We start from the raw sequence: 13,796 nt of genomic DNA, 5'->3' as shown, positions 1-13,796 counted from the left end.
AAATTCCATTAACTTTTAAAAATACATTTCAACAATAGAGATTTAAACACATGTTCAGTAATCCCTTTAACATCAGAGTTATTTGAAAATTAGCAGTCCTATCAACAATGGGAAAGTAAGTTACAAAACTGTATTAATTTAATTTAAAATTTTTAACAGACTTCAGTTGTGCAGCTCAACAGTTAAATGCCAGTCAGAGTACACATAGGTTCAGTTTTGTAAATCATACTATAAAGACGGTAAATATGCCAAAAGTACGTCATTCAGTCAATTTAAAATCAAAACTAACAAGTTACATTTCAGAATTTAAAGAAGATGGTTTATCAACTGACAATAAAATATTATTTTGTAATTTGTGTCAGTGTGCAGTATCATCTACACAAAAGTTCCTGGTGCAACAACACATTACAACTAGTAAACATCAGGCCAACAAACAACTAAATTCCAAGCAGAGACAATTGTTTTTAACACAACCAACAACATCGAATGTAAGATCTGAGTTTAACATCGACCTGTGCCGTTCTCTCATCTCTGCTGATATTCCTCTCTACAAACTAAAGAATAAGGTCTTCAGGGAATTCCTTGAAAAATATACTCAACATACAATCCCGGATGAGTCAACTCTTAGGAAGACGTATGCTCCATCCATCTACGATGAGACAATACAGAAGATAAGAGATGAAATTAAAGATAGTTCAATTTGGGTTTCCATTGATGAGACTCCCGACAAAGAAGGTAGACTTGTTGGTAATGTAGTTATCGGTTTGTTAAGTGAACAATATTCTGAACGAATTCTTTTACATTGTGATGTTCTAGAAAAGTGCAATAACAAAACTATAGTTAAACTGTTCAACGAAGCTACGGGTATCCTGTGGCCAAAGGGTATTATGTACGATAATGTGTTATTCTTTATTAGCGATGCTGCCCCTTATATGGTCAAAGCTGGACAAGCATTATCTGTTGTATATCCTAAATTGACTCATTTTACTTGTGTGGCGCATGCATTTCATCGTGTGGCAGAAGTGGTCAGAGACAATTTCCCTAAAGTAGATTTGTTGATTTCATCAGTGAAAAAAGTATTTCTCAAAGCTCCCAGTAGAGTTAACGTGTTGAAAGAAATGTACCCTGAAATTCCATTGCCACCAAAGCCAATTTTAACTAGATGGGGTACATGGCTAGAAGCAGTTGAATATTATGCCGAACATATAGACTCTATTAACAATGTTCTCCTTGCATTGGACTCTGAAGATGCAGTCTCAATTGATACTGCGAAAACAGTTACCTGTGACATAAGTGTGAAGAATGACTTAGCTCACATTCAGCATACATTTTCATGCATCATAAAAACGCTCAAAAGTCTCCAAAATAGGCACCTTTCACTATCTGAAAGTTTTGAAATTATAAATAGTACTGTGGAACAACTGAATCGTGGTAGAGGTAAAGTTGCAGATGCAGTAAGAGCTAAGGTGGACACTGTACTTTCAAAAAACCCTGGATATGAAGAACTACGAAAGGTTGTTGCTGTGATGAGTGGTGAATCAACAGTGAAGATTAACTTGGACTTATCCCCAGCAGACATTGTGAAATTGAATTATGTACCAGTTACTTCTTGTGACGTCGAACGCTCTTTTAGTCAGTATAAATCTATCCTCAGAGACAATAGAAGAAGATTCACTTTTCAGCACTTGAAAGAAATGTTTGTAACCTATTGTTATGGTAACAGACAATAAAAATTGTGTTTTGTTGAAACTACATTGGAAGATAAGGTACGTCCATTATATTTTTTGTTTAGTTTGATTAAAATGTACCAATATTTAACGTACATAGTCATTTTTTTATAATTTTAAGTCCATATTTAATTCCATATTTTGGTAAAAATCCATATTTAATTCCATATTTTGGTAAAAATAACTACATATATATTTACATATTTCATATATTTTTAGTCCATATAAATCCGTTCCCTGAACATCAGAGTTATTTGAAAATTAGCAGTCCTATCAACAATGGGAAAGTAAGTTACAAAACTGTATTAATTTAATTTAAAATTTTTAACAGACTTCAGTTGTGCAGCTCAACAGTTAAATGCCAGTCAGAGTACACATAGGTTCAGTTTTGTAAATCATACTATAAAGACGGTAAATATGCCAAAAGTACGTCATTCAGTCAATTTAAAATCAAAACTAACAAGTTACATTTCAGAATTTAAAGAAGATGGTTTATCAACTGACAATAAAATATTATTTTGTAATTTGTGTCAGTGTGCAGTATCATCTACACAAAAGTTCCTGGTGCAACAACACATTACAACTAGTAAACATCAGGCCAACAAACAACTAAATTCCAAGCAGAGACAATTGTTTTTAACACAACCAACAACATCGAATGTAAGATCTGAGTTTAACATCGACCTGTGCCGTTCTCTCATCTCTGCTGATATTCCTCTCTACAAACTAAAGAATAAAGTCTTCAGGGAATTCCTTGAAAAATATACTCAACATACAATCCCGGATGAGTCAACACTTAGGAAGACGTATGCTCCATCCATCTACGATGAGACAATACAGAAGATAAGAGATGTAATTAAAGATAGTTCAATTTGGGTTTCCATTGATGAGACTCCCGACAAAGAAGGTAGACTTGTTGGTAATGTAGTTATCGGTTTGTTAAGTGAACAATATTCTGAACGAATTCTTTTACATTGTGATGTTCTAGAAAAGTGCAATAACAAAACTATAGTTAAACTGTTCAACGAAGCTATGGGTATCCTGTGGCCAAAGGGTATTATGTACGATAATGTGTTATTCTTTATTAGCGATGCTGCCCCTTATATGGTCAAAGCTGGACAAGCATTATCTGTTGTATATCCTAAATTGACTCATTTTACTTGTGTGGCGCATGCATTTCATCGTGTGGCAGAAGTGGTCAGAGACAATTTCCCTAAAGTAGATTTGTTGATTTCATCAGTGAAAAAAGTATTTCTCAAAGCTCCCAGTAGAGTCAACGTGTTGAAAGAAATGTACCCTGAAATTCCATTGCCACCAAAGCCAATTTTAACTAGATGGGGTACATGGCTAGAAGCAGTTGAATATTATGCCGAACATATAGACTCTATTAACAATGTTCTCCTTGCATTGGACTCTGAAGATGCAGTCTCAATTGATACTGCGAAAACAGTTACCTGTGACATAAGTGTGAAGAATGACTTAGCTCACATTCAGCATACATTTTCATGCATCATAAAAACGCTCAAAAGTCTCCAAAATAGGCACCTTTCACTATCTGAAAGTTTTGAAATTATAAATAGTACTGTGGAACAACTGAATCGTGGTAGAGGTAAAGTTGCAGATGCAGTAAGAGCTAAGGTGGACACTGTACTTTCAAAAAACCCTGGATATGAAGAACTACAAAAGGTTGTTGCTGTGATGAGTGGTGAATCAACAGTGAAGATTAACTTGGACTTATCCCCAGCAGACATTGTGAAATTGAATTATGTACCAGTTACTTCTTGTGACGTCGAACGCTCTTTTAGTCAGTATAAATCTATCCTCAGAGACAATAGAAGAAGATTCACTTTTCAGCACTTGAAAGAAATGTTTGTAACCTATTGTTATGGTAACAGACAATAAAAATTGTGTTTTGTTGAAACTACATTGGAAGATAAGGTACGTCCATTATATTTTTTGTTTAGTTTGATTAAAATGTACCAATATTTAACGTACATAGTCATTTTTTTATAATTTTAAGTCCATATTTAATTCCATATTTTGGTAAAAATCCATATTTAATTCCATATTTTGGTAAAAATAACTACATATATATTTACATATTTCATATATTTTTAGTCCATATAAATCCGTTCCCTGATCATTATATTGCTTATTCTGGTATGTGCAAGTTATTAAAATCCACAACTTAACAGAATAATTTTTCTTAAAAAAATAAATAAATAAATAAATAAAAAAAATAACAAACAAAAAAAAAACAGCTATACATATCGTATTTACCCATGTAATAATACCCCCCCTCCCCCATTTTTAGCGTTAAAAGAAATTTAAAAAAAATTCCCCATGTAATAGATGCATAGAGAAATTTGAATCTGTAACAAATGATACCAGTATTGCTAAACCTGACAGTGAATGAGGTAAGGCTAGTGTTAATAATAACAATAAAGTGTCTTGTCTTATTGTTGGTGTATTTATTATTACAAGTTATCATTGTTTATACAACTGCTACTAACTATCGATCATCTTAAATGCGATGTACTCTACATATAAATTAGTCGTGGCCCATATATCATTACGTATTCTATCGATTATTTCAGCATTCAAGCTGGCATACCTTTAATATATGTTTTTTTTTTTTTACTAAAATTTTTTCTGCACATAAAGGACTCATCCTAGTTTATTGTTATAAAAATAAAAAAAATAAAAAATAAAAAAAAGTGCGTCTATTACGCGGGTAAATATGGTATTATGAGATTTTGATTTGTAACAGCGTCATATCTCTGCAAGATAAAGACAGATTTCTGACAGTTAATCTATGAGGAAAGTGGAATTTTGAATTGTCATATTTTACAGTGATTTATAAATAACTAAGAAAAGATTCGACTAAGGAACTTACATTTCAACTGATCATACTCACATTATTGTCTTGACAAGATGAGGATCCAGCCATGGTTTTCTTCATTAAATCCAAGTTATGGTGCATACATAAGCAACGTCTGATCAATTTCCTGTTAAGTTGATAAACAGTTTTATTAATCACTACTTTCACCAACTTTCAAATGTGTATTTAACAAGTTATTCTTGCTCATTGCTCAATGGTAAGAGTTGTGCTAAACAATGCTCTATATAATTTATGATAGCATCTGAATACAATGATTGACCACGTCCTAGGAAGTATCACTCCTAAATATACTAACAAATTTTAATTATACACAGATAAGTATGTATACTTATGGAATTAATATACAGTATTAAGAGTGCTACTTCCTAGGAAATTACCCAATGATAGGATTGCAATAAATACTTTTAATATTCCTATTTTGGAAATCCTTTGTTTAATAAATGTTGGCACAATTTTTTAAAGCTTATGTGGGCAATATCTATATCCCTTTTCTCACTGTCACTGTCATGAACAGTGCACATCATGTTTTACAGTGAATTCCAATACAATGGATACGTACAAGATGAAGCCTAGTTGGTTACTGAGCTCATCACTGGCTAGAATGTCGGGGAAATCAAACTAAGCTTGTTTGCACTAGTACCAGTCAGTGTAGTTGAACTTACTCTGCTTTCCAAATTGTCTTTAAAAACAGTAACAAATTGTAAAAGTGCCAGAATGGACTGCACTGGTCCCCAGGATCTCTTAAGCATATCTTAGGTATTTTGGCACTTTCAGTGCGGAAGGAAATAACCACATAAATAATTGCACTTTTCTGGAAAGCGTCTTCTGTCATAACAAAACCTTTTCATTAAATTCCATATTAAGAATTAGCCACCTCAGCACAGGAGGATTATTACAACTAAACCCACAGAAAGCAAAAATCATGACTAACAACTCCAAAATACGAATTACAATAGAAAGCAGACAACTAGACTACGTGACTGAATACATCTACCTCAGCCAACTAATGTCCTTTCACAACAGATGATACAAGAAGAATTATCGGAAATGCATGGAAGAGATTTTGGAGCTTCAGTTTCATTCTGACAGACAAGACTTACAATTTAAAATTAAGAAGTGGAGTCATGAACAGCTGCATCCTTCCAGTTCTCCTATACAGAGCACAGACGTGGTCCCTAACGGGAAGAAAGCAGGACATGCTGAGAAAGTGCCAAAAAAAAATTAAAATAAAATAAAATAAAAAATAAAAAAAATGGAGAGGAAGATGCTGAACATCACACTGAAACACAACTATGTAACAAAGATATAAGGAGCCAAACGCATCTCAAAGATGCAGCAGAAACAGCCGAAAGCTGAAGAAGAAATGAGCAGGACACGTGATGCGACTCAACACGAACTGGTGAACACACATCCTTAAGACATGGGATCCAAGGATTGGCAAACGCAATGCTGGAAGACAGAAGACAAGATGGGCAGACGAACTTAGATCAAGATTTGGCTATCTATGGTCAAGAACAGCGAAAGACCAACAACAATGGAAGCTCATTACAAAGTGACTTGCAACCTAATCAGTGACTAGTGAACAGTGGACCCTTCAATGTTAACCCAGACAGCAAATCTCATATAAGCTTAGTTCATTCTAATGCGAACAGAACATTGATAAAATAGTAGCCTATGTATTAATTGCCAAAAGATCAGCAGCCTACTGATAATTATCTCAAGTTTCTAAAATCGTCACTTACTGTACAAAACATCAATTTTTCATTTAGAAGTTTACTTATTGTTGGTATCCATTTCACACCATCTCATTCTAGTGCAGTGGTCAAGAAAGCATGAGACTTTATGCCTCCCAAGAGCCTTTATGGCATGTGAAGGGACTACATTCGAATGAGATGTATAAACAATTGCTCTTTCATATTTAAGTATAAAAATATAGGGGCGGTGCCATTCGAAATTTCAAAGTGGGGGTGGCTGGAGGTGAAATCTAAAATACAATTAACTTAAGCCTGGTTTCAGACTTCCCCCTCAATATCTAAATTGACATGTTTTTTGTTTAAATTGAATTCAATTTAGATAATTAGTTATTTAGACTGGGAAGTTTTGAAATGAAAGCCCTGTATATAATTATCAAGTATATTATGAATAATTTTATATCAACATAAAAGGATTTATTAAAAATGTTGAAATATTTTGTAGACTTACAAACATTATCATGTAAATCTGAAGAGAAAGCGTCTCCTCATTTGTAGTATGAGTGTAGTAGGCCTAAGTGTAGTAAGAGTGCTTAGGCTAAGTGATTCTGTTCTAATTTTTTTTTAGTTTTACCAGTATTATTTGTGAATGTTATTTACCTTTTGGTGTAGCCTACGGTATACGCAGGGCATTATAAAAACATAACTTATCACAGATAGGCCTACGTATATGCAAGGCAAAGCGTGAGTGTACACTAGCGTGAAACTTCCGTAATGTCATCAATGTATTACTGAGGAGACAGCTCTGAACTCTTGAAGGTGTTTACAAGAAACAAACTCAGGGCTATTTTAGCCGAATGAGACTTCGATATATCCTCACACTACAGTCGTGAGAGAAAACGTACTTAAATAATTTAAACATTTTCACATTCCTCAGCCTCACGTCACTTAAATATCCCCTCAATTAACACATTAACCTTGTCACATAACTCGGCCTGTCGCCTCATTTAACCAACCCATAACGAAATGCAAATCAGACGTCCCGTGTGTGGTGTGGGGAAATGTCGATGATTGGCAGCCGAATGAAGAAAGGGACAAGTGAAAGTCAGGTCCACTGTTTCTGTTCGAGATGATTATTAGGGCTAAGCCTACTCTTATTATGCATTCGATGACATTCATTGTGCCACAAATGTCACCAATAACATTCGTTCGGGTTCTTTTGACAATTCACAACGAAACAATTTATGACACACATTATACAGTAAATTAGTTACTTGAAAATCAAAGAATACCGTACACACCCATTTTCCTTTCGAATTGTAGTTTCATTTGTGACAATCCCCTCAAAACAAGATCGTACAACGTTAAATGTTACATTGTTAAAGTCACTTTCACAGCATGCGTTTCTTAAAATAGCTCTCACAAGTAGTTAAAGGAAAATCATATATCATGATAATATACTACACGTGACGGAATTGTATCGAATGTATCCAAATGAGAATGAAATCAGAAATACCACGCGCCGAGATTGATCTCACCAACATCGTAACCGTCTGTTCAGAAGATTGAAAATGTCTTTCTTCGTTGCTTACGAACAGTTTAATCGTCTGACCCACAGTGAAACCAATAATAATAATAATAATAATAATAATAATAATAATAATAATAATAATAATAATAATAATAATAATGGGGTTCTTCCGTTTCTCCATGTTATGCTTAAACGTTCATTCCGTCAATACTCCATTCCACTTAATTATTTCAGCATTTCCCGATCGCTGGCTAATGATACACGATGGGTAAGGAAGGGGAGAGCTATTCTAGGGAAGAGTAGGAGTACTTGCTCGAAACCTGGATACTCAGTAGTGAACCTGTTGAAAATGCATCTAACTGGAGAGTAAACAACGCAATAGGTCTACTAGGTCGTAGTGCTGGAATGCAATAGTTCCCCCCCCCCCACCCAATGGAGAAAAAAAATTGCCTAATTCCATACCGATTTTTGTATTCTCCTCAATTCATAAATATGTACCGAAAGTGAAGCTACGAAACTTGTTTCAGAATGCTATCAAATTTATTAATTTCTTCATTATTATTTCACTTAGCTTAGAACTTTTCTTTAGCAATTACTTCACACCTTGTTTTATTGCTGTGCATAAATTGACTAGGCCTAATTTATGTTCAAAGCAACGTGCTCGTTGGTTCAAAGTGTTTATACACCTCATTCATTTGTTTCGCATCTTTTGTTTCCTATCGTCGCCTGGCAACTTGGATTGTTGTTATTGGTGATTAGAGCTGAAGAGAATAAAGCTACAAAAGCTTATTGAGCATTTCATGTAATAGTTGTGTTTTTGTATGTATTAAATTATTTTAAAACTGTGTATACCCTTCAAGAGAGAACATAAATCATTCTCATTGATTAAATTTAGGAAATTACACAAAATAAGCCGTGTTTTCATCCTACAATCAACTGAAATTAACAAAAATACAGGTTGCCAGGTGATGACAGAAAACAAAAGATGTGAAAACGAATGAGGTGTATAAACAATTGAATGCTCTTTCATATTTAAGTATAAAAATATAAGGGTGCAATTTGAAATTTCAAAGTAGGGGTGGCTGGGAGGTGGGAGGTGAAATCTAGAATGCAATTAAACCTGGTTTCAGACTTCCCCCCACAATATCTAAATTGACGTGCTTTTTGTTTAAGCTGAATTCAATTTAAATAAGTAGTTATTTGGGCTGGAAAGTTTTGAAATGAAAGCCTATATTTTTCATAATGATATAAAATTCTAAAATCTTTGATAGCAGGTAATTTGATGTCCTGCAATGGCAGTAGCGGCAGGTGACCAAAATCCTCAGTGAGGGCCAACTAGTTTAAGTAGGCTACTGCCTTTAAAAAATGTTTATTATTGATATATTATTATTATTATTATTATTATTATCATCATCATCATCATCATCATCATCATCATTAATGAAAAATAATATGTCACTCACCAAATAAGTTGCTATGCTGTGAGTTTGGTTTCAGTAAGTGTATTCTTACTAAGCAACACACATTATGCTCAGTGAAGAAGCATGTGTTGAAATTTCCCTGGAAATATTTTTCAGATTGCTGAAGCTGTCAGTAGGCCACACTGTTCGTTCTCTCTCTCTCTCTCTCTCTCTTTTTTTTGTTTTACAAGTATGGCCAACAGAAAAGTTTATTTCGCACCATATTACCAAAGATCCATTTATGTTGCTCACACCAGGATGCATTGAAAACTCGCGTTTTAAGATTATCTTTCTAAAAAATTGCCAGTGATGGCGTAGGTCTGTCTTAATTTAAAACTTCCCTTCTTTCAATATTATTTCCTCTCGAAAAGGATATTCTAACAATGAATTTATTACAATTAGCATAATTATTTCTAGCATCTCTTTCGATTTCTGTTTTCTGGAAACACATAACCATACTGGACCACACAGCGATCCACCATTGTTATTCTCATCCAATTTCACTCTTGAGACTAGCAATGATAAAAGACCGGGTCTAAATGGGAAAAGTGAAGACTGATGGGTGTGCAAATACTTGCTAGGCCACAAGAAATGTGCCTCAGTTTCAGCTTTCCAAGTGCAACCTTTTAAAACCTGCGGAAACATACGAAATGCAAAAGCCATACCCGGCCAAAACATTTTGGGCCTCAGAAACAAATTTTACTGCAAGACAAGTCTATATACATCACAAAGTTTTCTACTTCTACAATTCTATATGCTTCATTTAAATAATTAATATAATACAGTATGTTATATACGACTAAAGAACACTAAAATTTAGAGTTTAAAAGCATAGCGACTGAGGCCCAGCCTCATTTGTCTCAGCCAATCAGTTACCACTGTGTAACAGGTGTGAGCTTGACATGGAAAAAATATTTGGAAATTAGAATAATTTTCTGACATATCATAGCATCGTGTAACCCTATATGGATTCTGTCTAGTTATGGTTCCGAGTGAAGCAGAAAGAGAAATGGACATGGAGGATTATCGTAACAACAATTTTATTTATTTTAATAGAGGTGATAAAAGAATATGGTAATGAACCTCTTCAGAGAGTAGGGTTGCCAGATGTCCGGACAGATTTCGCCAGACTCGTCTTGCATTTTAGGAGTCTGTGCTGCGTCTGACCAGGCATTGTAGAACGTCAGGAATTGTTCTACTTTCTCAGTGTACCAAAGAGAGAAACTGTCTATGTCTGCAGTACGGTACATTAGAGGAATTATATTTGTAAAATTTAATTTAAAACATCTATCTTGTGTGAATTTCCACAAGTATTTGCTGGATGGCAACATTCCTTGCTCAAAAAAATTGCGTAATCAGAGAAGTACCAGAAGTCTGTATAGGTAAATAGGTAATCTTCTTCTTCTCCTCCTCCTCCTCCTCCTCCAATGGCATCAGGCTTGTGGTATTTTAAACCATTCTTCTCGAGCATCCCAATACAGAGTTGTTTACATTATTCAGTGCGGCATATTGACTGAGGTGCTTCGAATCCATTATGGAGTTTGGTAGTCTGCATAAGGTGCAATTGTCAGAATCTAAAATTTTGAATCTATGTAAGTACAGTACTTTACTAGACTATCATATCTTGTCTTGGGTCAAAAAGCTGCTATTGCTTCTTTTCTTCTTTTTTCCTGATTTTCAATACACAATGTTTCTATATTTTTCCAATTTTTATCCTCTGTTATTTCAGTTTGTAAGTAGTTAATTCAATTAATATGTCAATTTAGGTTAGGAATACCAGTACTAAAACTATTTTCTATATTTTAAGCCTATATAAAATATGTGTGTATGTATGTATCCAATGTCTAGCCACTTCACTTTATGTGATTCGGGTTCTACATATTGCGGATAGATGGCAGTTCTGTGACCCATTTTCTAGTTGTACACCACTTAGGCAGGCCACACCGTACATGATGTGTGTCTGTGGAGAGTTATGTCGTGTACTATACTTATTTTTTTTAAAGATGGGACATGACAGCTAAGCGGCCGAGCTTGGAACTACAGTGCCATGTTGCCAATGTGGACTACCACGCTGCCAGCTGATAGAAGCTAGCAATTGTCGTGAAGATGGCTGACATTAAAACATTCATTGACAATTGACGCGAAGGTAAGAAAACAATATAAAAATCGACAGAGAATCAAAGACGAAACATACAAATGCTCACATTGTGTGCACAACAAATGTCGCCAAGAGAGCTATTAAGCACTCACCATGCGGGAACTGTAAGTTTGGCAACTCAATCGTTGTTACCATAGCAACAGGGCTACCACGCTATGTGACATCCAGTTGTTTTTCCGATCGCAACGCTCCTGTCATGTCCCATCTTTCAAAAAAACAAGTATAGGATGAGTGTAAGTGTTCGTGTAAGTGTAGTGTCTGGAATGAGTGATGATGATGATGATGATGATGATGATGATGATGATGATGAAGGGAGAAGGGGAAACCCGGTGCCAGCATTTAAAGTGTCACATCATGTCATTTTTTTTACCTGGTAACCCTATCATAGAAGAGACCTACTTACGTAGTCATCTTGGAATTCTTCCTTCCTTCCTCTTTTATATTGCATGTTGGAAACTTATAATTAAAGCAAGTAGTTTAATATTAACGATATTTCACCCACATTCTGCAAATACTTTTATTATTTTGTTTGAATCTTTGGTCTATTCTACCCACAATTTGAACTTTGTGTACCATGATAATATTGTAGTTCTGTGTGTTTATATTTAATTTAATTTAATTTAATTTAATGAACATACTACCTTTATATTTCAGATGAATTTCCACGAAATTACCAATCCCTAGATGATGAAGTGGAAACTATATTCTAAGGAAACAAGTTAAATCATAATTATTGTGTCTGAGTCGTAAAGGTTCCTGTAAATAGTCAGATGAATTAATGAGTATGGGTGATTTACAAAACAATCAGATTATTTAATTAAAAATTGCAATCATAGTAGTGTAACATAAAATACAACATTTGTAAAATGAGATACGATAATTTCTATGTTTCTATATTAACAATCATGCAAAAGAACGAGTAATATGATTGATACATAATATTTCAAGCAGACAATATTATAATCACAACATTTAAGATAACAGGCATGGCTATTATTGTAAACAATAATACTGTTTGGACTTATACGCAAAAATAAAGTAGAGAACAGATTTGTATGGAACAGCCTCTGAACCTCTCTAATCCTCAACCCACAGTCATATTGGGACCCCACAGGCAGAAAAGTGAATGCAAGAATGTAATAAAAACAAAACGAAAAGAGCTCTTTAAATTTCTCTATAGAACTACAACAAAACCGTGAACTACATTGAAAGAGAACATTACAATTTCTGCAATCTAGGGGTTACTCTAATAAATACTTACCGGTACACTAAATTTTTACAGTTGACGGTAAATAAATAGTACTGAGGCGATCAGAGGTGTATTTTATTATTTTCTCCACTCCTCCAGAACAAACATCTCTTGTTTCCTGTGAAGTTTTTCTCACTCATGGGACATAGGTAGGGCCTAGGTCTAAGTGTACGTAAACACTTTCCATGACCCACATGTAGTCACATATGTTCATAAAGGATTGTTAACATAATCAATAAGAATGAAAACTGAAAACATATCATAATACAGTTATTTACCTTATACAGTAAATGGCTAAAATTGACCATTATTTATGAGTAAGATGATTATAACATGAATGCGAAGTGTGAGTGACAATTTCTCATGAACACACAAATGGACTTCTAGCAACGTGTAATATACAATGCTTTATGTTATTTTAGTAATTATTGTAATTATTTTTCTTCTTATACAGTATATAATATTAGCTAGCCATAATTAAATTGTTTAAAGCCCTAGTATGATATAAAAATTCCTTTATTACTAAATTACCGATTGGATGTAAATGAAGTGTTTGTTTTTAATCAATAAATTACTTCACAGGTTGAAATAATGGTAACTAAAGTAGCTACCATTATTTCACATGTAAAGTAATGAGCTATTTTTGACAGTTGCTAACAATTTGATAAACAGTACACTACTGGTTGTCACTAGGATAAGATAAAAGTGTACGTCTGTGTATCCAATGCCTACTCACTTCACTTACGTGATTGGAGTTCCGCATATTGCGGATAGATGGTAGGACTGTGAATAATTTTCAAGTTGCACATCACTTTGAAGGGCACACTGTGCATGATGTGTATCTGTGGAGAATTATGTCGTGTACTAGGGTGAGTGGCGGCCGGGTAACGTAGTTGGTAGAGCAGCTGGCTACGGACTGGAAGGTCCGGGGTTCGATCCCAGGTGGTGACAGGATTTTTTCTCGTTGCCAAACTTTCAGAACGGCCCTAAGGTTCACTCAGCCTCCTATAAAATTGAGTACCAGATCTTTCCCGGGGGTAAAAGGCGGTCAGAGCGTGGTGCCGACCACACTACCTCA

General features: G+C 34.5%; 1 protein-coding gene across 4 annotated transcripts in view; it reads right to left on the bottom strand.

Annotated features, from left to right (window-relative positions):
• LOC138713337 (zinc finger protein 740-like) overlaps positions 1-13,796 on the bottom strand; it is a 203,521-nt gene that overhangs the window by 17,506 nt on the left and 172,219 nt on the right. Inside the window, exons 1-2 of one of the 4 annotated variants that reach the window (XR_011335846.1) lie at positions 7,622-7,895; positions 4,645-4,735 (exon numbers count right to left, since the gene is read on the bottom strand). Coding sequence is in view for 3 of the 4 variants with exons in the window: in XM_069845349.1 (XP_069701450.1) it covers positions 4,645-4,710 (66 nt within the window). In the remaining variant the exon portion in view is untranslated. The other 3 variants (XM_069845349.1, XM_069845352.1, XM_069845351.1) reach the window with 3 other exon arrangements.

Source organism: Periplaneta americana, chromosome 14 (assembly GCF_040183065.1).
Source record: "Periplaneta americana isolate PAMFEO1 chromosome 14, P.americana_PAMFEO1_priV1, whole genome shotgun sequence".
Lineage (NCBI taxonomy): Eukaryota > Metazoa > Arthropoda > Insecta > Blattodea > Blattidae > Periplaneta > Periplaneta americana.
Note: the sequence above shows the minus strand (reverse complement) of the source record. Positions and strands in the feature narration are given on the sequence as shown.